Below are 25,427 nucleotides of genomic sequence, written 5' to 3'. Positions count from 1 at the left end.
ACTAGTCTGATGAATGAAGACCAGCTGCTCAATGAACCCTTTGCAGTGAGATTGGCTTCCCATCTTATTAAATTAGCTACAGAATCCCTAAGCATCTTAGTGTTGTGGGCTGGAACTGACACATAAATGAACCTTTGGCCTCCAGAGTGTGTAGTCCCAGAATTTCTGGCTAATCGTCTTTCTAAACCACATTAACCACCACAAACTCCACTACAAGCAATTAAGAAAACCATCAGTATTCTCTCCCTGCCTTCACACAGGACAGTCACTTTCCTGAGATGGCTTTTAAATCACCCAGGCAATTAGGCAGAACTGCAGCTACACACACACACACAAAAAAAACCCAAGCCAGGCAGTGGCTGCTTTCATTTTTGCTGGCCACAAGTGTGTAATTATTCCAGTCCCTTAATGACTGTTAAGGAGAGGAAGGGCATTGGGGCATTTGCCTGCCTGATCACACTTTTCCCTGGTGTAAGCTGTCCACAGAACCACCTGCTGCTTTTCATGCATAGGACACCATGTTCCTAAAAGGAGTGCCATGTGCAGGAGGACCAGCAACCACTGCCTCAATGCAAAGCCGTATTTTCTAAGAACATAAGTAGAGCCTGCTGGATCAGACCAATGGTCCATCGAGTAGGCCTCAATAGTCCTTCAGTTTCATTGAATGTCCATGAGTTCTAGTGATATAGAAGAGAGAGAAATGTGTTCTTCACTCCCCATGGAGGGGAGGGGGGCACAGGAGAAAAGGGATAGCAGGTTCTCTCACTTGTAGGGCTGCATTCCCTCCTAGGTCTTGGGGCTGCATGGGCATGGCAATGAATGTGATCCTTATCCTTGTGCAGTAGGCATGGGCGTAGTTAAGGGGCAGCAGGGAGGGGCAGCTGCTCCCCTTAATTAATAAAAATCCCCTTAATCAATAAAAATCAATAAAAATACATAGCTAACAGGTTCTGCCCCAAAAAACAAAAGGCCTGCCCCCCCAAAAAAAATCCTGGCTACACCCATGGCAGTAGGATACATTCTATCCACACAAATGGCAAACTTTTTTTTTTACACAAACACACCACACCTCCGTTTTAGCAAGGAAGAGGCATCATCACAGCATGGAGATTCCCAATGCCCTCAAGCAGGAACAGTTAGGGGCACTGCCTGGAAAGAATCCCAAACCCCAGGTAAAGTAGCCTGAGGTTCCAGAATACAAATGCGGAAGAGAGCCACCTCCACACACACACACACACACACACACACTGGGTTGCAAACTTGGGCATCTTCTCAACATACACTTGGCAAGGCAGCAGAGGTCAGTGCCTGATACACAGTCTTGGACCACCCTTGAAGGTGTGCGACACAGGCGCTTCAAGGGCCTATGCAAGGAATGACTGCCTGGCGTTCTGAAGGAAGCACCATCTTCTGGCATGCAAATGGGCAGAATCCGTAAGTGCTTCTTACCTCTGGTAACAACTCCCTCCAGGCGGACAATGTTGGAGTGGTCAAACTGGCCCATGGTACTGGCCTCAGTGAGGAAGGTGTGGACCTGCTTTTCGGAGCAGCTGGCTTGCAGGATCCAGATGGCCACAGGCAGCTCCCGCTTACTGGGGAGCTTCAGGCACCCCTGGCAGATGTCTCCAAATTCTCCTGCCCAGAAGAAGGACCCAGAGTTAGAACCAAACTCCCTCTCTGTGTAAGCAAGAAATCAACATGCAACAGCACCCTCCCCCCGGACTCTGAAAGTGGAAAGGGAGCCACTGCCGAAATATGAGGCCCCCTCAGTCCCTCATGGCTTCCTACAGAGGGTTTTTTATTGGAAAAGTTCTAGCAGCAAAGAATGGCAGAGAAAGGCAAAAGCTGGCGTGTGCCAGTTGAGAAAGAGAGAAAAGGGGTGGGGTAACACTGCAGCTCTGGGAGAAGACCCAATGCCATTGTTGTTGTTTCTCTTAAATTTCATCTAGTTTGTGCTATTGTGCTGTTTTGGATTATCTATCGCCTTTTATGCTTCAGGACCCATAACTGTTCTAACACAGTGGTTCCTGAACTTTTGGGGGCCACTGCCCCCTTGGATCCATAAATTCATCCCCAGTGCTCCCTTCCCTGTAAAAAGTGTTATTCGGAGTAGCAGTTTGCATTACCCACTAAGGAAGATAACAAATAACACAATAAGATTGAAAACACTAACAATTAATTGCACATTTACTCAAAATCTAATTAACACTGTTTAATTAATTCAACAAACCTGATTAACTTGATTCAGTGATATGAGCTTTTCAAAGTCAAATTCACACTCCAGTGCTCCCCTGCTGCCCCCTTGTCTCCTAATTCTACCCCCCGCCCGAGGTAATCCCACTGCTCCCCCCCCCCTTTGGAAATACCTAACCATATGCAGTCAGTTCCTACAGTTTATCCTCAGGTTCCCTGGAGGCTTCCCCTGCTTGAACAGTTACCTTGTTCAACCCATATTTTACCAGCTTCCTCGCAAGAATATTGTGAGGGACTTTGTCAAAAGCCTTACTGAAATCAAGATAAACTATGTCCACAGCATTCCCCTGATCCACCAAGCTTGTAACTCCATCAAAAAGAAAAAAGAAAAAAAGAAATGAGATTTGTCTGACCTGACTTATTTTGAGAAACCCGTGCTGGGTCTTAAGTAATCACAGCATCCTTTTGTCAGTGTTCACAGACCGACTGTTGAATTATCATTGTAGACAGTACTGGGCTAGAAGGACTGATGACCTAACTCAGTACAAGATAGCTTCCTAGGTTCTTTAAGAAGAGGAGGGGGGGGTCATGCAACATATGGAGAATACAGCAGCAAGGCTGTGCCCTCTCCAGGTCAAGGGGCTCCCACATAGGTGCACAGCTGCCTCCCCAGCACAATGAAGCATGGAAGGAAGGACCATTGAGCAGCCTGCCCCATAGGCTCACTGAAAAGCAAAGGGCCTGGATCTACAACACTCACCTGTCCCAAGCAGCTTTTCCATTTTGATGCTGGAGCTATCTAGTTCCTTGGCAAAAAGAGAGACAGCCTGCAGGGGGTCTTCACAGGTCTTGGGGTCAACATACATCCTCCGGGTTGGTATCTTGACTACAATGGGGCAGCAGAGATTGCGTTAAGGCCTTTTGCCAACATTGAGGTGCTGGAAATTCCCCCAACCTGGCATAATACAGCCAAGAAAAAAATATTTTCCCCTGCTCCTGCCATCCGCCCTCTCCCTGTGTCTTCTCCATCGTGGAAACCTGCCTTCCATGTCCAGCCCTTTTAAGTCACTCATCCAGAATAAAGTTACTTTTGAGGCTGGACCTGTAGAAAAAACCCCACTAATGTGGCAGTTTAGACAAGAAGCCAGGATATCTCTCCTAACTGGAGGAAAAAGGGGAAACCAGCCTCATTTAACATCTTTCAAGGGAATTAATACATAGCAATGGTTCCTTCCTGGCTGGAACACAGACATCTCTGCACAGACCAGGTAGATATGTGTGTGAGCAATGCTGTAGTTTTACCACTTACCAAAAGTATCCTGTAAGTGACTGTATTAAAACTTGCAAGTTCCTAAAGGAAATCGGTTTATATTTGATGCCTTGGCAAACTTAAGTATCTAACTTGCATTGGACACACTTTGACGGAAGGTTTGGAACTGGTGAGAAAAGGTCCCATTAGTTTCACCCACTGGCCTTGGTTGCCTTCGGCCTGGACCCTCTCAGGGGGTCTGAAATTCATGAGCGCCACTGTTTGGTCTCCTGCTTTTCTATACAGCCAAGAAATTAGACGTTTTTGCTACTCGACTGTTGACGGTCTCTGTTCCATCTGCCTTAGAGTCCTCTGAAGGACCAAGCTGTAGCTTAACATCAGACCATAAGAAGAGTGTGCTGGATCATGCCAATGGCCCCTCTAGTCCAGCATGGTCCCTATGGGAAACATGCAAGCAAGACCTGCACACAAGAGCCCTTTCTTCTGTGGTTTCCAGAAATTGGCATTCAGAAGCATTTACTGCCTTCAGCCATGGAGGCAGAGCATACCGGTAGCCACCATGATTAGTAGCCATCAATAGCCCTCTCCTCCATGAATTTGTCCAATCTTCTGTTATAGGCATCCAAGTTGGTGGTCATTAGTGCCTCCTGTGGGAGTTCTCTAGCTCAGTGTTTTTCAACCACTGTTCCGCGGCACACTAGTGTGCCGCGAGATGTTGCCTGGTGTGCCGTGGGAAAAATTGAAAAGGTTGCAGGCGCGGATGCCGAAGCGGCGCTTGCAGCCGCCCAAAGGCCGGCTGCGCCCAAAGGGGACGGTCACCGGCTCGTCGCCCTCATCGTTGCCGCAGCCCCACGCGGGCGGTAGCTCCCGCAGGCTGCTGGCAGCGTAGAAGGCCAGCACGGTGCAGCAGGACAGCCTGACCGCCAGCAGACGCCGCTTCAGCCCCGGCACCCCTGGGTAGGAGAAGCCGTGGCACGGCCAGGGCGCACAGCACGCAAGCCGGCCTCTCAGCGGACACAACAAGCCCGGCTCCGGGGCTCCATCGCGGGCCGCCGTCCCCGCCGCCGGCCGAGGGGATGAAGAAGGTGCCGAGGGCGCATCGTGGTCCTTTGGCGGCGTTTGCCACCGCCTCCTGCCCAGCCCCGCCTGCGAGGGCGCCGAGTGGTGCATCCCGATGGGTCCGGGGTTGCAGGCCTGCCTTCCCCAGAGGGGGCAGCGGGCTCTCCGGCCTCCTCCAAGCCCTGCTTCTAGCGGGAGGGTGGCCACTCCAAGGATCCGAGCTCCTTGGAGAGCCGCCGGACACGCCCTGGTTGCTCCTTGTCCCTTTGTTTGTTTGTTTGTTTGTCTGTCTGTCTGTTTGTATATGCCGATTTCCTTGGGACGGGCAGAGATTCAGCCGGGACAGCTTCCCCCTCCGCCAGCACAGCGGGAGAAGGGATGGCATGCACCTGTTGGATTTCTGCCTGCTGTAAGAGGGGGAAGGTGTGAGCCCGCGAAATCGGATGGCTTCTGCTGTGCTGTTGCCCTCTGCCTGCTCGGAGATGCAGTGATTTAGTTGGGAGCTGGAACGGTTTAGTTGGAGTTGGAACGGCTTCTGTCTTGCCTACCCGGGAGGGAAATGCCCAAAGCTCTCGCTTTAACAGCGCGCTCCCAAGCATGGCGTACTTAGAAGTCAGCCTCTGGTTGAGTTAACCTGCTGCGGTATTGCAACCCGAAGCACGGAGAAGTGCGACGCAAGTTGTGATCACGATGCAAGAATGAATTTTTTAAAATTAAATTTCTGTTTTACATTTTAGAATATTCACCTTAAAATGTCAGTGACTTCACTTCCTCTCTTTCTGTGGTTCATTTTGCACAACATAAATCCCTGCATATTTTATATAAACTTACTAAACCATTCAGCTTTCCATTATTACATCAGTAAAAACTTATTTACACGGTTGAATTTATCTTAATTCAAGAGAATTACTTTATATATAGTCAATATAGGCACAGAGTTAAATTTTTTAACATTTTCTAATGGTGGTGTGCCTCGTGATTTTTTTCATGAAACAAGTGTGCCTTTGCCCAAAAAAGGTTGAAAAACACTGCTCTAGCTTAGCTATGTACTGCATGAAGAAGTGCCTTATTTTATCTGCCCTGAGCTTTAGTATTGAATCCAGTGTGCATTTCTGGTGCCTTCCTTCTACCACTCTAGTGCCATAGTTTGTGGAGCTCAGAGCGGTTGCTGAAGCCTAACCCAGAGCAGGATGTGCCCACTTGGGGAGCTGCAGCCATCTCAGAGTACATGAAAATAAGGCCCTGGAGGCTTCCTTGCAGGAGCAGTTCCTTAGGGCGTCTGCCTGGGCAGAATGAAGAGGGGGCCCTGCAAATGCACACTTCAGAGTCAGTTTATAGAGGAGAGGAAGGAAGCCCAGGATGGCTGTCATGTTTGGAGTCTAAAACGGCACCACTGTAATTCATCTCCGAAGCTGGACTCCAAGAGAGCCTCTTCCCACCTCTACATCACTAGTAGCAGGAAACCTCCTGCCCTTTCTCCCTGCTCTGCTTGACCCCCCACCCCTTTCAGGAAGCTGCTGAGTGCAGCGTTCGAATTCCCACTCAGCCATGAAGCTCACTAGGTGACCGTGGGCCAGTCACTGCCTCTTGGCCTAGCCTGTCTTACAGGATTGTTGGGAGTGGAGAAAAAGATGTGATATTGATGATGATGATGATCATCATCATCATTAACATCATCATCTCTGCAGATCACCAAAGATTGTGCAAAAGAGGTGGGAGTGATTCCTTCTGGGAAAGGACACACAAAGTGCCCATTTGCCTAAAAGGGGGCTTTATAAGCAGATGGATCCCTGCATTGATCAGACGGGATTTCCCCTGAAATCTGGTATGTGGGGTTATCTTTTTTCACTGCATGTTAAGCCATGCATGCTCCAGAATCCAGAGGGAGGGAGGGAAGGATTCACAGCATACTAATCCAGGGTTCTGCATGGGGAAAGGGGAGTGACTGGAGCCAGCTGCCAAAAACTGCTAGTCCCAAAGGCACTTGCTGTGCAGAGCTGGTCTTAATAGGGAGAAGACTTCAAAGGCGCCACTGGACTTTGGTGGAAGGGCTGCCTCTGGGGAGAAAGGCGGCTCCTTTAAAACATGCAGCAGTACTGAGGATCTCCTCCCTCTGCGTTCACTCACAGTGGAAGTACAGCTCCTCCTCTCCATCCCGGTAGGCCTTGCCGTAGTCACACTGCCTGCAAGGGGGAGAAACAAAAGCCACATTATACCTTCTCAGCTAGGACCTGCCCCAGAAGTGGCCTCAAGCAAAGCCCCAATATAAGCTGTGAAGAAAGGCGTCGAGTCCCCAAAAGAGCTGTGGGATGTGTCCTCAGCCTGACTCACTTGTTTGCTTGCTCAAAATATAGGCAGGATACACACAGGGAGAGGGTGGCCATATCTGAGGGCCTCAGAAAGAACACCAGGAACAGGGGCCCCCTGGCATGCTAGGCAAGGCTCCCACCACCAGAGCCACCAACTCCAATCGGAAGGGGCCCTCCAGCAGGGGGGGCCTTCTTGGGTGCAACTTCCTGCCCTACAGAGTAGAAGGGCTTCTGCATTACAGTCCCCAGGGAGCAGGAAAGAAACCTGGAGCTAAGAATAAAAAAGGCAGAGGTCACAAAGGGAAAGGGGTACTGGTGGAAATTCAGCACAGGCAGACCTTACTAGGAGTCCTGCTTCCAGACCCTCCAAGTGTCCCTATTTTTCAGGGACATCCCTGATTTAGAGAAGCCATCCTGGTTTCTGATTTGATCCTGGAATGTCCCACTTTTCCTTAAGATGTCCCTATTTTCATTGGAGAAATGTTGTAGGGTATGGAATTATTCGATCCCCAAGACATCTGAAGGTAATCCTGTATAGGGAAGTTTTTTAATGTTTAATGTTTTATTATGATTTTATATATGTTGGAAGCTGCCCAGAGTGCTGGAGCAACCCAATAAGATGTGTAGTGTATAAACAGCAAGATTACCATTATGAAATGGGACGTCCCTATTTTCATCAGAGAAATGTTGGAGGGTATGTGCTTCTCTTTTTTAAAGCTAGTATGATAATGTTCCAGCTGCCCTACTCAGAAACCTCTTAGCAGAGTGGGAGGGAGTGGGCAACATGGGATGGTCATGTACTCACCTCCTCCAGGTCAGAATGCCCAGGATCACAGAGACCAACACAATCAGCCCAGCAATCGCCACAATGACCACAAGGACTATGGGGCTCTGCTCATGGAAGGCGACAGCAGTGGCTGCAGGAAGAAGTTGGGGTGGAGAAATAGAAGGAAATGGGAGTTAGACCCACAGAGGCCAAGAGCAGCAGGGCCTGGCTCACCTTGAGCAACTGCCTGTTCAAGGGCCAAAGACGATCTCACTAGGACATTTGCTTTAATCGTGTGGTTGGCTGGCAAGCAGAAAAGCTGGGAGACTTTTAACAATACAGTCGTACCTTGGTTCTCGAACTTAATCCATTCCAGAAGTCCGTTCGACTTCCGAAAATTTTCAAAAACAAAGGCATGGCTTCCGATTGGCTGCAGGAGCTTCTTGCACTCCATCAGAAGCCGTGGAAGCCGCGTTGGACGTTCGGTTTCCAAAAAATGTTCGCAAACCGCAACACTTACTTCCAGGATTGCAGTGTTCAGGAGCCAAAACGTTTGAGTCACAAGGCATTCAAGAACCAAGGCACGACTGTACAATTCTAGGCCTAGGGCCACAGTTCTGCTTTTCTGTCCCTCTCCACTTGTAATCCTGATGGAAATACCCCATGCCCTAGTTAGCTTTATGGTGAAAAGTCCCCATTGCCAAAGAGGTCATTTTTGTCAGGATCACAGCTGGGGGTGGAGGTGATAAAACGCCCCTCTCTGCATGCTGCAGCCTTAGCATAATGTTTTTTATCTCCCAATGTTACTGCTAGTCCTGCAACGAAAGCCATATCTGGCCTGGTCCTAAAGTCCCAAGAGGATGGAGATGCAGAAACAGTGCTGAGCTTTCAGCCCCCCCTCCTTGTTGCAAGCGGTGACTGTTGGAGGTGTTGGAATACATGGGAGAAATCAGAGAGTAAGAGGAACCTCCAGACTTCCTAGACTGCGCTTTAACCTGTGCTGACCTTCCCTTGGGTGCTAGACTGATACTCTCATACTTTCTTTCCTCATTTCCTTCTTCCTTACCTTGGGAGAGGAGACATTCTCCTGCTGAGAACTTTCCTATTCTGCCAAGCCTATGCAGGCAGTTAACAATACATCCTTTCATAATGGTTAGTTGACACCTGCTGAGAACTTTTTTTAGTTTTTTATTGTATGGTTTTGTTGCTGTAAACAGCTTTGACATGTATTTTTATGGCACAAATGTTTTTTTATAAATAAAGAAAGGTCAGGCATGTTGCCCCTGGAAACCAAGACCACTTCGCTGAAGTTGGTGGTCCAAGAAACAGAAGTTTCTCAAGCAAGGGGCTTTTATGGCATTTAAAGGAGTGTGAAAGGAATCCAGCTGCCACCAAGGATTGACTTCTGGGCAAACTCACAGCGGGCAAAAGTCACTGGGTGCATCAGGAAATCCAAGTCAGAGCCTTTAAAGACTTTTGGATTTAATGCTCCGACCCGCTTCTTTTTGATCCAGGCAGACTTATTTCCCTCTACCTCTGCAAACTCTCTTTGGCATAAACTAGTTACTTGTTGCTTTCTCTGCTATTTTCATTTAATTTCAAAAGTAAGTGACTTCATGAATGGGTCAAAGGGCAGAGCGAAAGCATTGTGGGCGAGCAGCCAGGAGCTTGTTTTCATCCTCCCACCCCCTGCCTCATAGTCTGTTAGGCAGCATTAAGGAAATATTCTTCTTTAGAAGAGAGACATTAAAATGTATGGCTTACAAAGTGGTTTTCCTTCAACACTTTCAAGACTTGGCTTTTGCAAATGGCTACGTTCTATGAGAAATTTTTTATTCATTTCAATTTGTTCCAAAAGCATCTTGTGTGGCAAATGGATGCAATTTAAAGCCCCATTAAACACAGCCTGTAGAATTCCTACTGGGTGCATCACCTCAGTGCTTTCATTTCCAGCCAGGCAGAGTTATTAAGCTGAAACCTGGCCATCTCAGGGGGGCCCCTCCCTGTTCACTGGGGGACTGAGGGGCTGCTAGGCCAGGTAAGAGCAGCAAAGATTAAGCCAGTTGGAGTCACAGAGGGTGCAAGCTTCCCAAGTGGTTTTGTTGCAGCCTCTCCAGAGACAGTTGCACACTCACTCTCCCCCAGCGTTTCCACCTCAATGCTGTGGCTGCAGTTCCTGTGGTCCTGGAAAGCGGAAGATGTCTTCTGGACTTGGAAGACATAGAGTGTGCTGGGCTTCAGGTTGTCCACTCTCACGGCTGGGAAGGTGGTCTTCAGGGATGAGTAGCTCTGCTCTTTCTGACCCTGTGGGACCCCAGAGTTTCAGATTAGGTGAGACGCTGCTCCCCAGATCTGAGAAGAGACTAGTTCATTCTTCTAAGATTGGTATTTTGCTCCACTCTAGGTTGTTAAGAAGGGAGAAGGCACCTGGGACGGGCCTTGCTAGGAGTCAAATGTAAATCAAATCAGCAAGGAAAAGACACAGACATCTGGCTTTGTTCAATTAAGGTCTAAGACTCTCAGCCAAGAGGCTGTATGTGGAGGCTCCAGCCAAGGCAGGCCACAAAACGAAAGGGCTCTGTGTTCTGCCCTCCTGCAGCTGCATTTTATTCTATATATAGTTGTGGGTTTGGGATGCCCTGAGTCCCTTCCAGTTCTTGGAGTCCTGTATCAAATGAGGGTTAAAATTTAATAGAAGATTCTATTGCTAAAATGGTCAGAAAAGGTTCTTTGGCCACTTAAGTGTCCTCATCAACATCCCGAAAAAATCAGCTAGTTGTGAGAGCTACAACTAAGTGATGGTGCCCTCCAAGCTAATGGGTGGATTCCATATTCCCTCTCACCATCCCTGAAGTCTTATAAGCAGCAACGGTGGAAGTGCTGGGCGTTGCGGTGGGGGTGCGGGGAGAGAATATGCCCCAAAGAGCAGTTCCAGTGCAGAAAATGAGGGGATCTGCCTTTCAGAGTTGAAGACAACAGCACCCCTCCTGCAACAGTTACCTTTTCATAGAAGCTAATGTCATATTCTGTGTCATTGGTGCTCAGGGCACTGGCCTCCTGCCAGGACAAGGAGATGCTCTTCTGCTCAATTCTCTCAGCGCGGATGTCAGTGACGAGCCTCTGGGCTAAGAAAGCCAAAGAGAAGAAAGGCAGGTGGGTCGCCAGCAGTTTCCCTACACAAATCCATAGTGGAGTCCCTAAGACAGTTGGATGGCACTTCGTATGACTCTTTCTGACAGCTCCTGCAGCCAAGCTGGTGCGAAACGTATTGCTCTGCTTTCCTTTGAACCACATCAGCATGGCCAAGAGGGGAGTCTTGTCATCTGGGCAGCCCAGAGGCTCCATACACACTGCCCAGGCTTGCGGCCCAGGGAGGTCACTTTGGGGCTGCTAACGCATCGGGTTTGACTTCACCCACAGAGGTGCGCTCCACTATCTCTTGAGACAGACGTACGCCAACTAGCTGGAAAGCAGAAAGCATGCAAGCTCTTTTAAAGAGGCTAAAACCACCACACAAGCTTTCATGCTGTGAACTACTGCTGTAAATACAGTCTGTGCTCATTCATATTTCAGACACACACCCCTCCCCCTCCCCTACCACCACATTGCCCATATCCCGGAAAAGCAAACATTAAATTATTCACTACCCCAAGTCTTGATTTGATCACTCCGGCTCCCTGGGACACCAATGCTCTCCTTAATTAAGAAGCCAACCAAGAGGGAGGAAAAGCACAGCATAGGAGCATGGATGGGAAATGAAACAAACTGAGCAAGTGAGCCTAGCTTTGAGGGGTAGCAGAGGAAAATGATGATAAATTTTATTTTTTTGTACCCTGCCCATCTGACTGGGTTGCCGCAGCCACTCTGGGCAGCTTGGGCAGCTGCAGCCTTCAGGTTGGGCAAAGGACAGCCTATTTCAGCTTCTCATTCTTTCTCCACATGTCTACATCAGTTTGCAATTTATTAATGTCAAGCCTGAGCGTTTGTCAGCATTTCATTTCCCCAAGCAGAGGCACACTAGTGAAAGGAATCTCCTCCAATGCATATTTGCATAGTGCTTTCACTAATATTGGACTTGAAATAGGTTTTGTAGCTATGCAGTTTTTAAATATATGTTTTTATTGTGTTGTGAAATCACTCTGAGATGCTTCGCAGGAAGCGAGTCCAGCCTTTCTGTTGGAGATCGGCATAGCAAATTTTGAAAGGGAGCTGCCTTTCAGTTCACATATTGTTCCAGGAAGTGCAAACCAAATCTTTCCCCTTGCCACCCCCATTGCTATCTAACAGGCCGAGAAAGCAGAGGTTGTGTCACAGGCTCTTTCAACTCTGATTTTGAACAGCTCCCCGCTGCTTTCTCATCCACTTTCCAATGAAGACTCTGATCTCTTGCTTTGCAGAGACCTGAAGAAATGTTTCATAAGAAGTTTGACCCTGCTTGTGAACTGGTTTCACATAGGCCATAGTGCTCAGCAGTGGGGTGAGCCTCAGGGATGGTCTCCACTAAGCTGAAAAGAGAGCAATGAGTTCCCCCCCCCCAAAAAAATAATAATGCTCAACCCTGTCTATTAATAATCCATTATGACCTTGTTTTCCTGGCAGAGAAGAACTCAAGGTAACTCTGAACAATTTATTTCTCCCTCTCTCCTTCTTGCCCTGTTGTGGCCCTGCAAATAGGTATTGAGGGTGGGGTAAAAGAGGTGAGTGCCCTGCAGAGGCCAGGTAGGCAAATCCAGGTTCAGCCTCTGATTTCCCTCCCCCACCCCACAAGATCAGTATTTAGTTTCTCAAGATAACTTGCAGCTACTTCTGAGGCCATCTCTCTCCCCTCCACCCACAAGCTGTATTGAAAGCCAGTGTGGTGCAGTGTTTCAAGTGTCAAACGAGGACCTGGGTTCGAATCATCACTCAGCCATGAAGCTCGCTGGGAGACCTTGGGGGCCAGGCACTGCTTCTCAGCCTAACCTACTCCACAAGGTTGTTATGGGGAATAATGAGGAAGGGGGGAGAACCACGTGTGTCCCCTTGGGCTTCTCAAGGGAAAGATATAAATGCATTAAATAAATAGATCATAAAATCTTTCGTAAGCAGTAGGCTGAAAGGCAGGCACATCAAGCAGGGAGAATACCTCCCCCCACAAACACCCCACCTGCTTTCCTACCTGTCACCCCGGTAAAGATGGTCATTTCTGCGTATGGCTGCTCAGATGAGCTACCCAAGCCTGAGACGCCATTGACAGCCTCCACGCGGATGGTGTAGTTTGCCTGGGGCAGCAAGTTCATGAGGGTGGCTGTCCTGCCCACCAAGCCCCTCTGCTGGGGCACGAAGCTCACCCCATGGCCGCAGGGTGTGCACTGAGAGGAGGAGGAGGAGGAGGAGGAGGAGCAGTGAAGGCACAGGAGGTTATAGGAGATGTCGCTGCGCCCCCCCAAGTCCACCGGGGGACTCCACTCGAGGACTAAGGTGGACTGCTTCAAGCGGTAGACGAGGTTCCCAGGTGCCGATGGGGGTCCTGCAAACAAGACGGTTGTTAGGCATATCAGCGAACGTTGCATGGCAGCCTAACTTCAAAGGGCATTTTAAATGGTAGAGCCCTGTTTTTAAATAAGCAAAACAGGTGGCCATTTTGCCACTATTTTTCTTGCTATTCTGCCTCTGGAGCTGTCACGCGATGAAATGCCATCATGGCATGCTGCAACTCCAGGCCCAAGATTCAGAAAAGCCACACACACCTGCTTGCAAAGGTGCTTGTGTGATTGAGGATGCCTCTTAGCACCCGTCACTGATGGATGAGCCAACCTTGCAATCTCTACTACCAGAAAGAAAAGGATGCCTTACGGGTGCAGGGTGCAGACGGCAAGTCTGAAGGGGCCCGGGTGTAGGTCACCTGGCAGAAGCAAAATGTGGAACCTTTCTGCTGCGTGAAGCTGTGTGGAGGGCAGGGAGAGCAGCGCAGAATCCGAGCAGACCTCTTGTAATATCCAGGAGAGCAGGCTGAAAGGAGACAGCGAGAGGCAACAGAGCTGAGGCCAAGGGCAAGGACAAAGCCATTCCTGGGGAAGGACCCAGCACAAAACTGGAGCAACAAGTTGCAAAGAGGGGAATATATTAAAAATATATTAAAAAGGTGTATTGGGGAAAGTGTTGCTGCACCCAGAGGAACACATGAAGCTCACCGGTGCATCTCGCTCAGGACTTCCTACCCTGGCTGGCAGCAGCTCTTGTGGGTTCCAGGCAGAAGACTTTTCCAGCCCTGCATGAAGTCTGAGCATTAGAGAAGGCAAACCTTGTTCCTTCTCTCCATGCTTTGCAGAATGAGGACAACAAACCAGCAATCAAAAGAGTCAGAGACTCCTTCGCCCATCACAGGGTCTCCATTTAAGATGGTTCTTTCAACTTAGAATCTGGGGGAGACTATGAAAACTTCTGCCAGTGGTCTTTCAGCTATACATTCTAAATTTTCGAATGCAAAACCTCCTTAAGGTTTGTCCCTTGTAAAACTGTGCATCACAGCGACAAATTACTAGATAATGCATCTTCCTCGCCATTCTACCAAGACCTTACACAGGAGAAACTAATTCTGGAGAGTTAGTGCAGAAGGCTGGCTTGTGGTATTCTGGTTATGGGAGAAATCAGGCAACCCTAGCACAGACACATCACAGAGTTCTCAGCAAAATGTCAGGAGAGGAAGATCACACACAAAATGCAACTTCTCCTTCTGCCTCTTCAAGTCATTGCATGCAATATGTAGCATGGCAGAGAAAATAGCAAGCTCTTGGCGTGGATAGGTCTAATCCCCCGAAGAAAATCACCTACCAATTTTGTTCTCACTTGGTACCCACTACATTTACTCCCTGCGTTTGTGTAACAAATGGGTCCCCCCAGGGCAGCCAAAGATTCCATTTGCTTGACAAGGATTGCACAAAACAAGTAGCAATGCTTGTAATTTTCAGAGTTGTCTCCTTGAAAATTAAGTGTCAGGGGGGAAATTGTGTGAGCCTCTGCTGTGATTTCCATACCCGTAATTATTTCAGACAGGCAATGTAATATGTGGCTCAGCACAATAATGAAGCAGGAGGCTTGAGGGACTCTATGAGAGAGAGGATGCGCCAAGGAGACAGAGAGGGAGAAAGCGGCAGGAGATGCTGCAAAAGCAAGCAGCAGGTCCCCGATTCCTCTGCTCTTGTATTACAGAGTTCTCGGGCGGCAGACGTCACTCATGCAATTCTGAGATGAGGAGAAGCGGCTCTTTCAGCTGTTCTGAGTCCACAGTCTAGCTGCATGAGGCCCAAGCTGCAGCTCCTGTTGATCTTCCAATGAACCACATGGTTGATACACCAGGCTGGACTTGCCATTGTCTGGACTTGCAAGAAACTCCTCCATAAGGAACAGGCCACTGGTATTTTGCAGGATCAGAGCAGCTATGGTTACATACAGTTGTGGTTCACACAAACTGGCAGGGCTAATTCATGCATTGCCAAGTCCAGGAGGGAAAACGGGAAAGCTCCACAGTCGCAGGGGTGCCTTTCTTGCAACCATCTGGCAGACACAGAGAAAGCAGACAGCTCTTCTTCCGCTGTCTAATCTGCACACATGCACAGGGGCTAAGAGGATGCAGGTGCTGTTGAATAGCTTTTTCTCCTAGAAGACAAGCTTCATGAACCTGACCAGGATATCTGACCAGGAGAGCTGAGAGGAAGAGGGGAGGGGGGCAGGAGATGGAATGATATAGACAAATCCCCATGGATTAGCTCCAGATTCTGCCTTAATCTTGAAAGTGGAAGGAATGACACAGTGAGGGTCTTGTAGCCCAGAATAAATAGGGAGATGGTTAGAGAAACCAGACTACTGTAAATTACATGGTTTTTGTTGTTATACTATGCTCTGCCCTGCAAACTGCCTTGATAGTCCTTTGAAACACAAGGTGGTATACTGATAATTTTAACAAATGATTTTTAAGTCTCCCGGGCCAGATGAATTGCACCCTCAATTGCAAAAGCAGATTGTGGCTATTATGGTATTTCAGAGCCACTGACTGTAGCCTTTGAGAATTGCCTGAGAAGTGGAGATGGGTGAATGTCCTCCACTCCCTAACTGCAAAAAAAGAGAAAAGTGCAGAAACTACAGACCAGAGAGTTCAATACTGATACCAGGCAAACTTCTAGAGCAGACGAACCCTAGTTTGCCCCAGCAGGCTTCTGCAAGAGAGGATTATGCAGATTCCAGACTGCTATCAGTTACTGAAGGTCAAGTTTGAGAGAGAAACAGAAGGGTCCAGACAGCCATTCACTCCATCTTGCCTAATTATTATTAACCCCAATTACACCATGCAGCTTAATTATGTTCCTGGACACTTCTGTAGAATCCATCAGCCAATTAAAGTTGTCCCCTGGTTTAATGGGCACTGGAGCCATTAAGAGGCAGGATCCTTCCTCCTCTTTCTCCCCCCTCCTCCAACTGTCTAGTGCCAAATTTAACAGCAGGCAGAACAGGATGAAGTCCTTCCTTTGTGAGCAGCAAGTTGACTTCTGTCTGCAATGACACAGGAAGGGCAAATCCTGCAAGCGCTTCTCTCACAGAAGATGGACTTGATAAGCAGAACTCCTTTTCCTAACCCAAAGGAAAGAAATTCGTTTCTGAGTCTCTTTCCAAGTCCATCCTGAAATGAGCTCAGGCTCTTCCACTACCTTTGCTCAGAAGATTTTCAGAGGCCCGAGGCACTGCCAACAAATTATCTCTTCATTTCTTGGCACAGGGCTGGCTATTGCCTCTGCAACAGAGGCTCCCTGCAAAGCTGCCACTTTCCTCAGCCACGCCTGCCTGCCACAAAGCCAGCAGAATATTAACACAGTACTGCCTCCCACCACTGCTGTCAAAGCCAGAGAGGAACATGCTGTAATAGAAATTCTCCTGCAGCACCAATTTATGCTTCTGTCAAGGAGAAGTGGCTGACAGTTATTTTTGGAACTGGATCTCCATCATATTAATTTGATGGCTGGTTGAAGTTGTCTCATTTGCAAGAAACCCAGCTGATAAATATTAACCTTGGACTTCGCTGGAAGTCTCCTTGCTGCTGCTGAGCGAAGGGTGTGAGAAAGATGGGCAGCATTTTCAGGAGTTGTCAGCTGCTTCTTGTGGTGGAGGGCTCCAGATTCACAAAAGTACGTGCCCAGCAGGATGCAAAAACATTTCTCGCCTTCTTCCTATAGCCAATAATGGAAGGCCCAGTGGGCTAGCTTGCTAACCATAGTTTAGCATGAGAATGACCCTATCCTATTCTGGGGCTTGTGTACCTCCCCTCCAGCACAGCTGCAACAAGACTTTGCTTCTGTTTTAAATTCACTGCAGCTTAACAAAGCATCCAGAGCCAAACACGGTTAGTCTTACCATGGCTAGTGTAAACCATGTATGATATGATCTTGGCTCCTTTGCACTAGCCGTGGTTAAAACTATAAGATTAACCACAGTTTATCAACTTCAGATGACATGCTAAACCATGGGTAATCAATAAGCGAAGATGAAGCTTTCAGCTTCCTTGTGGCTGCATCAGAGTCAGGGGGGAGTTCAGAAGTCGAAAGGGAGGGGAGGCTTCTCCTTCATTTACTTCATCATGAAGCTCCACTCACTGGAATAACATCCAAGCACAGCCAGTGACTTCAGCAGAGAGAGAAACCAGCAAAATGAGCAGCCACAAAGCTCCCTGCATTCCAAGGGAATCAGGGTGAGGTTTGAGACCCAAATAAGCACAGAGGAGCATTTGACTGCAAACACACAGTCACAGGGTTCCTCTTAACTTTTTTGGGGGGGCTGGGGAGTGGGGGAACTTGCCACATCCTTAAGGTGGCTGCTTTCGGCAACTGAGACAAGTTTTAAAACAGTAAACAGCTGAACCAATATCATGCAAACATTTCTACAAAAGGTTCCATATGCCCTTTATAGAGAACTGTGAAAATAGATGGACTGCAGGATTTTTATTTTTTTATTTTTGGGTCTGCTGAGCTAGTGGAGGAGCTACCACCATCAGGATACCTAATGCCTGCTTTGCCAATGTCCCCAGGATATGGACTTCACATCATGATCATGGGAACAGAATAATAGAATTGTACATTTGGAAGGGATCACAAGGGTTATCTAGTCTAGCCTCCTGTAATGCAAGAATCATAGCTAAAGAATCCCTGACAGATGGCCATCTAAATACTGCTTTAAACCTCCAATGAAGGAAAGTCCACTACCTTCCGAAGGAACCCACTTCTCGTCAAATAGTTCGTGCCATCAGAAACTTCTTCCTGACGCTTAGCTGGAATCTCAATTCTTGTCATTTAATTCTATTGCTTCGGGTCCTACCCTCTGGAGCAGCCGGAAAAAGAGCTTGCTCCATCTTCTATGGGACAGCCCTTCAGATATTTGAAGATGTCAATAGTATCCCCTCTCTGTCTTTTCTTCTCCAGGCTAAATATGCCTCAACTGTTCCTCACCAGGCTTGATTTTCAGACCCTTGATCAACTTGGCCACCCTCTTCTGCATACATTCTAGCTTGTCAATATGCATCTTAAGCTGTGGTGTCCAGAATGGGACATCTCCCTCCCTTCTTTCAATCCTGCCTCAAACATCCCAAAAAGGGGAAAGGAGTAACGGACCTCTCTTGCAAGGCTATTTTCATTCATTCATATTCAAATATATGCAGTTTTAATCAGTTAATTAACTTCCTTTAATCAGAAAATTGCCCTAGTTAGCATACATGTGTTAGGGGTGTTTGATCATTAGGGGAGGAACTGCTGCATGGAGCAGGGGAGGTGGGGGGGGGGAGGGAGAGAGACACCCATCATCTCCACAAGGTCAAAGCGGGGCATGAAAACCAACCAGGAGATGGTCAATACTGCTGGTGCTTTGGCTTTTGCAAGCAGGCTCCCAAATTGGAAGAAAAAGAAAGAGAGAAGAAAAGTAAATGAGGAGTCTAGTCTTCCCCCAACTAGCCAAATATGCAAAACTGAAAAATGCTTATTAAACACAGTTTTTCTGCAGACAAATCCAGGCCAGTCATGGAAAGAAATGAGCGGGGTGGGCTGGCCAACCCATTTTTAATTAAAATGCACAAAAGTCACATTCCACTGAGAAAAAAGGATTGCTGCCAATTTGAGGGGCTGGGAAGAATGTGTGCTTTTCTCAAGCCTTCCTGACAACCCATAAGAGTTGTGTCAAAGTTGTGTGTTAGAACTGGCTGTTGCCCAACACCTGCCAATGACTTGGGGGCCCTGAGGCCAGAATCACCACTTTGCCCTGGGGTAATTTAAGCTTCTCCAAAGATGTCATTGGAGTTAATGCCTCATCTACAGTTGCCCAATGTTAAGACTTGTGGAAACTCTCAACCAATTAGAATAACTTTGAGGGACAACACCCCATTTGCCCCTTCCCGACTCCACCCCCCCCCCCTTAGCAAATGCTGCAAGTCCCCTAAACTGCCCTCCACCTTCATTCTAGGCCAGATGTTGCTGGACTACAACTCTCATCATTGCCGATCACTGGCTGGGGCTTAATGGAGCTCAGCAGAAATCTGAGTCCAACCAACCACATCTGGAAGGGCAGAGTTGTCTTCCTGCCCAGGTTCTGGACCCACTTCCAAATGAAGAAGAGCAAAAAGAGCATCAAGGCACAAGCAAAGCAAAGCAGCATACAAGCCTGGAGCACTGAGATCAACTGCGAGAAGCAAGGACACCATGCAGTGGTAAAAACCACCTTGCAAACCCCTCAGGTTTCTGGTCACCCTGACAGGAGGAGCTGGGCAGGAGTTGATGGACGATATGTCAACCTTGCATGATGGACCTAGGACAGTTGCCCTCAGTGTGGGTAGATCAACAAAAGAGAGATGAGACTGGAAGAAATCCACTTCCACTTCCTCTCTCTCTCTCTCTCTCTTGCATTCTCTCTCTCTCAAAAAAAAGTGTTTCTAAATTAATTTTAATGTAATCAAGCCCCTTGACAAGACTCTCCTGCTTTGCTGATCCTGAAAATGATTACATCTGCAGGCTCATTAAGACTGCAGCACATGAGATCATGTCCAGTTTCGCAATATTTTTAAGGATGGCTGTTAAATGATTCAGGGATTCCACAACTCAATAGAGAAAAATCCAACAATGGGAGTATTGCTGTTGGCAGGGAGAGGAGAGGAGAGGAGAGGAGAGGAGAGGAGAGGCTCCACAATCTCAGGTGCCTTTGGATGCCATCATATCTTAGCCCAAAGGCCCTGGGTGCACATAAACAGTAAGGGCTTGTTACAGCAAATGGCGAGTTCTACAAAACACATTATTTGCACGTTAGAACAAGGTGACGGGGTGGGTGGACGACGCAGCTTCGGCATAAGGGAAAGGGTACAGACAGCCGTTCCTTTTACCTTGACACCTGCTGCCCTTTTCTTCAAAGCCAGCTCTGCAGGTGCACTTCCCAATGGGGACCAGCCACTCCCCCTCTGCGCTGCAGTGCATCCTGGGAGGGCCATCTGCCTCCACCTCGGAGTGGTTGATGCAGGCGCCCCTCACTTCCACCAGGGTGGCAAAGGCAGCTTCCGCCACCGTGTCGGGGAAGGCGGCCAAGTTCCGTACCGTGGAGAGGCACTTCTTGTAATAGACCCGCACAGACACCAGTGCCACGCAGGCACCCACATCCTGGAAGCCCAGGTGGAAGCCCCTCTTGCCGAGGTGCCCGATCTCCCTCAGCTCCACGTTGAGCTTCATCTTCCGCTCGCCCAGATCCCCCTGGGTGAAGCTCTCGTCAGCAGCGATGGTGTCTATCTTGGTGTGCTTCTGCTCGCTGATGTTGGGGCCCAGGCTGGAGTCGGACTCTGCATAGTAGAGGTTGAAGGTCTCCTTGCAGGTGCCCCCCACCCCTGGGATGCTGTTGCAGTCCCTGAGGGTGAATTTCAGCTCCACAAAGATCCTCTGGCCACCCTGCCGAGAGATCCACGTGGTCTGCAGCCAGTTGTTCTGGTTCGGCTCCATGACGTTACAGATCTGGTATGTGCGGATGGGCCGGTCCTTCTCATCCACCCCACTGATCTCTTCCCACTGCAGAGGATATGAAAGGAGACACACCTGTTATTCCATGGAAATGGCTACTTCGCAATGCTTGGGGTCCTCCCTGCAAAGGAGCCCATCTGTCATTGGTGCCAATCAGGGCTTTTTTCTGCTGGAACTCAGTTCTGGTACTTCTCAGGTAGGCTTCATTGCCATTATAAGAGAACAAAGGATGTGTTCATGGTGAATTCCAGCACCTCCTTTTTCTAGAAAAATAGGACTGGTGCCCTGGTGTTTCATAGTCCATGAGAATTGGCAGGAAAAAAGGAAGATATGTGATTAAATGAAGCGGATTATATACACATCTTTTGGAAATGTTCTCAAATACCAATATTCTGGAAATCTATTTAGGCCAATATCCTTGATATGCTAGGGTATTGTATACCCTTAGAACCTCAAAAATTTCTACTTGGTTATCTATAAGATGTTATTCCACAGAGTGATTGAGGAATTGTGTTTAATCTCATAACTGCTGTTAGGATTATGATAGTTTAAAAAATGGGGGGGGGGACATATTTCCTGCTACATCCAAATGGATTGCTAAAATTTGGGCTATAGTAACTAAAGCTAACTTATTACAAAAGAATACATATAAACCAGCCTAACAGGTTTATGGGGAGGGTAGAATGAGTATATTATGTAATGTTTTGGAGCAATAAATTTAACTATAATGACACTATGCTTTCACCATGCTGTAATATTATGAGTACTTCTTCACACAATTTTTCTTTGGTTTATTTTATTTGCTAATTGAAAAACTTTAAGATATTAAAAAGAAAAAAGAAAAGGCCTAGCAGGCTTCTGAGGCCACCTGGGGCTTCTTAAACCATATTTCAACAGTTAAAGCCAATGGGAAGCCATCCTCTTGCAATTGCCTGGCCATTAGTAGAGCAAAACAGTTTGCCTACCCTGGGAGACCATGAGTGCCCTTCTCTCTGCCACCAAAGTGACTTCAGGCAGCAGGCAGGGTCCTTGGGTTCAGGGAGATGCAAAGCAGCCATTCTCTTAATCAGTAAACAAAACTAACCTGTGGGGAAAGATCACTAGCTGGCCAAAGAGAAGACATGACATTGGGCCTGGGTGTCCTCAGTGGCTTTGCTGGCAGCACCACCACCACCACTCCCAAGCCAGCCTACCAGGCCAGGCTCAGCAAGTGTGTTGCAGAACCACAAATGCCCCAGAACAGCCACTCACCCCATTGGAAGGGTGTGACGTCCAGCCCAGTTCAGCTTGCGATTCCTGAGAATCCAGCAAAATGACTGAAAGAGAGAGAGAGAGAAACATTAGAAGGAGACTATGCAGGGGAGCCTGTCCCTGAACTCTCCGTTACAGGCCCCCTTGGTTCACTCTGTTTGATCTTTAGGGAAGGAATCCAAAAGGAAACTAGCAAATCTATGGCCTGACTGTTGCCTACCAGAGCTGGGCTTGAGGGCTCAGATGCTGCCTGCCAGAGCTTTTGAGAGCCGCTGGCTCCCAGTAGGCCTCTTCCTAATATCTGAGAAGTCCCCTAAGAGCCAGAAAGTACTGGAGGGAAGGCCAAGCACTTGGAAGGACTAGGCCCATAGACCACCCAGAGTCCGTTCTGTGGTGAGGCCCCAAACGGCTTAACCCTGCCAATTGCTCATTGCCCTGAAGCCCTGACTGCCTTACATGCCCAGAGGTGCGAGTCATGTGATTTAACTGCTTCTGCTCTGTGAGTGACCCTGAACATGGACGCTCCCACTTTGAACCAAGGCTCCTTTGCTCAATCAATTCCCTCCGTCCCCCAGTGGCAGTTTTGCGGGGCAGAGACTGGTGGAGAGAGGAGAAGAGTCATCTCGATCCCGCGACAGCTTCATTATCCTGCCCAGGCATCTCACAGAAGAAGCTTTTGGCCAAGAGATTCAGGGCACATCCTCCCCTTGACAAGCAAAGCAGCAGCAGCTGCCACAGTAACTATAATAAAGATTTCGTAGGATGCTCCTGCCAATCCAAGCCACTTCGTTCCCACAAGACCAAAGCAGTGCAATGTACAAGCAGTGAATGCTTTCGTCTGCCAAGCCAGACAGCAGCTAGCACATGAACAGAAGCAGCGTGCTCTGGTTATTTCATTCCCTATTTAAACACACTTCTTTCTTTAAATAATAATAATAAAACATTTCAACCAGGCCTTTGGCTCGTTAATATTCTACAGCCTTTTAAATTTGTCTGTGGGGAGGGGGGGGTTATTGTTTTAGTTTTAATTATTTACTAATGTTTTTATCTTGTATTTTATTCTGCAAACCACCCTGCGATCTTGTGACGGAAGGGTGGGATATAAATTTGATAAATAAATAAAATTCTCAGGGCAAAAAAAACAAAAAGGAAACAAACACCAGCCCCTGGTTCTAGAGCCAAACCGAACAGCTGATAGCCATAGCAGGCAGCATATTTGCAGTCAAAAGCTCATCTGGAGGCAGCAGTAAAACAAACAGCTGACAGCAGGCAACCAGGGAGGAGAGGCTTTACCTGGCAGGAGGAGCATCCTTCTCCCCAGCAGGACTCAAGGGAGGCTCCATCCTCTCACCTCTTGACGGAAACCTTACTGGACCCTCTTGCTAGGAGCTGCCACTGAAACCGCCCTGAGTTGAGGGCCGGCATCTGTGGAAGCGGGCTCTCTTGGGCATGGGAGGTTCAGCTCTGTACAGCATCCAGGACTGTCCCTGCCCACCGGCAAAGATTGGGATTGGGGAGAGGGCGGTGTCGGAAGCAGCAGGAATAAGGAACAAGCGAGAGCTGCCTGCCTGAGCCCGGGAGCTGTCGGGGGGGGGCTTTTTTAAACATCTGCGGGGTGCCTAACCCTCCGACAGCCAGTCCACCCGAATGCCGTGGAGGTCGAGCCCCGTTGGCGCTGCACGGTCTTGTCCGCCTCTGCCGCCGAGCGCCGGGCTGGGCAGCGGCGTCCCTGCCGCCAGGGCTACTGGGCGAGAAGGGGCGCGCCGAGCCCGAGGAGGAGAGATGCTGCTCCTCCGCAACCACTTCCCTGCCGGGGCCCGGAAGACGGTTCCCGAAGCAAGCGGGCGACCTTAAGGACCCCCGACGACCGGTGGGTATCCCGACGGGGCCCCCGTTCTCAGCCGCCCCCCAAACTCCCTCCAGAGGCGCTGGCGGCAACGCTCCCCGAAGAAGACGGGCTTTCCGGCGGCGCAGCGCTCGGAGCATAGCATGTGCCGCCGCTACGCCGCAGACTACCCCTCCGTCCCGTCTGGGCTCGCTTGCGGGAGGGGAGGAAAGGAAGAGGATAGGGTTTTCCCTGGTTGCTCAACCCCTTGGGGTACCTTACCCTGGCAAGAAAGGGCGCGGGGTGCGCTTTAGGAAAACCTCTCCCGCCCGCCCTACCCCTCCATTGGGGGAGAAGGGGGCTGATGACCCAGCAGAGCATCCATGCTCGTGGGCACTCTACCTCCGAGAGGTGGCTCTTCTCCAATGGGACTGCCTGGCCTGGCCCTAGTGGAGGGCGGCTTCCCCTCGGTGGAGCCTCCCTGGTTAGGCGCAGTCCTCCCCCCTACCTTGCTCAGCGGAGGCAGCGCGCACGACCAGCCCGAGGAGGACGAGGCACGGCAGTGCCATGGCCCCGCGCGCCGGCTAGGCTCCTCATGCTGCCGCCCGCTCCAGCTGCCCGCTGCTGCCAGGCAACTGCATCCGCGCGCCGCCACGCCCACCGGCCAATAGGGGTCGGCGGGCGAAGGAGAGAGGCGGGACGGAGCGCGAGGCGGGGGGGGGGGTTGCCCGGGGGCGTGGTCAGTAGTTGGTCTACGTCAGTGTTCCCCCCTTTTGGCTAGTATAAAAATCCCACGCACGCCCCCCACCTTGAATCCTGTCTCCCCTTATGTTAAACGACTGCAATATCGGTAGTTTTAATTACAAAGCATAGAATTGCAGAATTGGAAGGGAACCCCCCGGTTCATCTAGCCCAGCCGCGCCGCCTGCAATGCAGGAATCGTAACGAAAGAATCCGTGGCAGATGGTCACCCAGCCTCTATTGAAAAACCTTCAAGAGAGAATCCGCCGCCTTCCAATGTTATGGGGTTTTAACAATAACAATGAACCAAAGTGCTTACACTTCACATGAACTTTTAATTTTCAGAGTCTGTTTTAATTATTATTAATCTGTGCACAGATGTTGCATGCTTGTCAAATGCCTTTGTTTTAATAGCCATAAGAGCAGGAAGAACAGCTTCACAAAGACATTTGGATCAAAACATCTTTGACAGCTGAATCACACTTGATTTCCAAAAATTCCTCTTGGAGATGCTCTAGCAAGGACTGAAGGGCAGTGATGAAAGGCTTCCTCACAGTGCTGCGCAATTGGTAGGATGGTCTGCTCATTTCCTTCTACCAGAATCATAGAGCTGGAAGGGACCCTGGGGGTCATCTAGTCCAACCCCCTGCAATGCAGGAATATGCAGCTGCCCCATATGGGGCTCAAACCTGCAACATTGGTGTTATCAGCACCACACTCTAACCAACTGAGCTATCCATTGTCTGCAGAATCAACTTGCCAACCTAGGCTGCTTTCTCGGAGGGTTTCTAGGTGGTCTCACTCAGATTCTGTCCAGGTCTGGTGACTCAAAGAAAAAGGACGCATATTAGCATTGCTTCAGCAGTTTAACTCAGCGGAAACTAAGTTGATTTAATCACCTATAGCAAGCATGTCCAACAGGTCAATCACGATCTACCGGTTGATCGTGGGGATGTTTGTGGTCGATCATGGTACCACTTATACTAGTGATCTCCTGGGTAATCCT

The 25,427-nt window shown here is 48.9% G+C and overlaps 1 protein-coding gene across 4 annotated transcripts in view; it reads right to left on the bottom strand.

The window, feature by feature from the left end:
• EPHA10 (EPH receptor A10) overlaps nucleotides 1–24,293 on the bottom strand; it is a 29,130-nt gene extending 4,837 nt beyond the window's left edge. For 2 of the 4 annotated variants that reach the window (XM_033157488.1, XM_033157487.1), the window contains exons 1-11: nucleotides 24,189–24,293; nucleotides 21,856–21,920; nucleotides 19,983–20,652; nucleotides 13,433–13,588; nucleotides 12,756–13,106; nucleotides 10,598–10,722; nucleotides 9,733–9,901; nucleotides 7,637–7,748; nucleotides 6,650–6,705; nucleotides 2,954–3,079; nucleotides 1,450–1,635 (exon numbers count right to left, since the gene is read on the bottom strand). In XM_033157488.1, the coding sequence (XP_033013379.1) occupies nucleotides 1,450–1,635; nucleotides 2,954–3,079; nucleotides 6,650–6,705; nucleotides 7,637–7,748; nucleotides 9,733–9,901; nucleotides 10,598–10,722; nucleotides 12,756–13,106; nucleotides 13,433–13,588; nucleotides 19,983–20,652; nucleotides 21,856–21,920; nucleotides 24,189–24,249 (2,077 nt within the window). In that variant the 5' untranslated portion in view covers nucleotides 24,250–24,293. Of the gene's footprint in view, nucleotides 1–1,449; nucleotides 1,636–2,953; nucleotides 3,080–6,649; nucleotides 6,706–7,636; nucleotides 7,749–9,732; nucleotides 9,902–10,597; nucleotides 10,723–12,743; nucleotides 13,107–13,432; nucleotides 13,589–19,982; nucleotides 20,653–21,855; nucleotides 21,921–24,188 lie in introns of those variants that run through there. The other 2 variants (XM_033157486.1, XR_004427168.1) reach the window with 2 other exon arrangements.
• Between the last annotated feature and the right edge of the window lie 1,134 nt (nucleotides 24,294–25,427).

Source organism: Lacerta agilis, chromosome 8, assembly GCF_009819535.1.
Source record: "Lacerta agilis isolate rLacAgi1 chromosome 8, rLacAgi1.pri, whole genome shotgun sequence".
Lineage (NCBI taxonomy): Eukaryota > Metazoa > Chordata > Lepidosauria > Squamata > Lacertidae > Lacerta > Lacerta agilis.
Note: the sequence above shows the minus strand (reverse complement) of the source record. Positions and strands in the feature narration are given on the sequence as shown.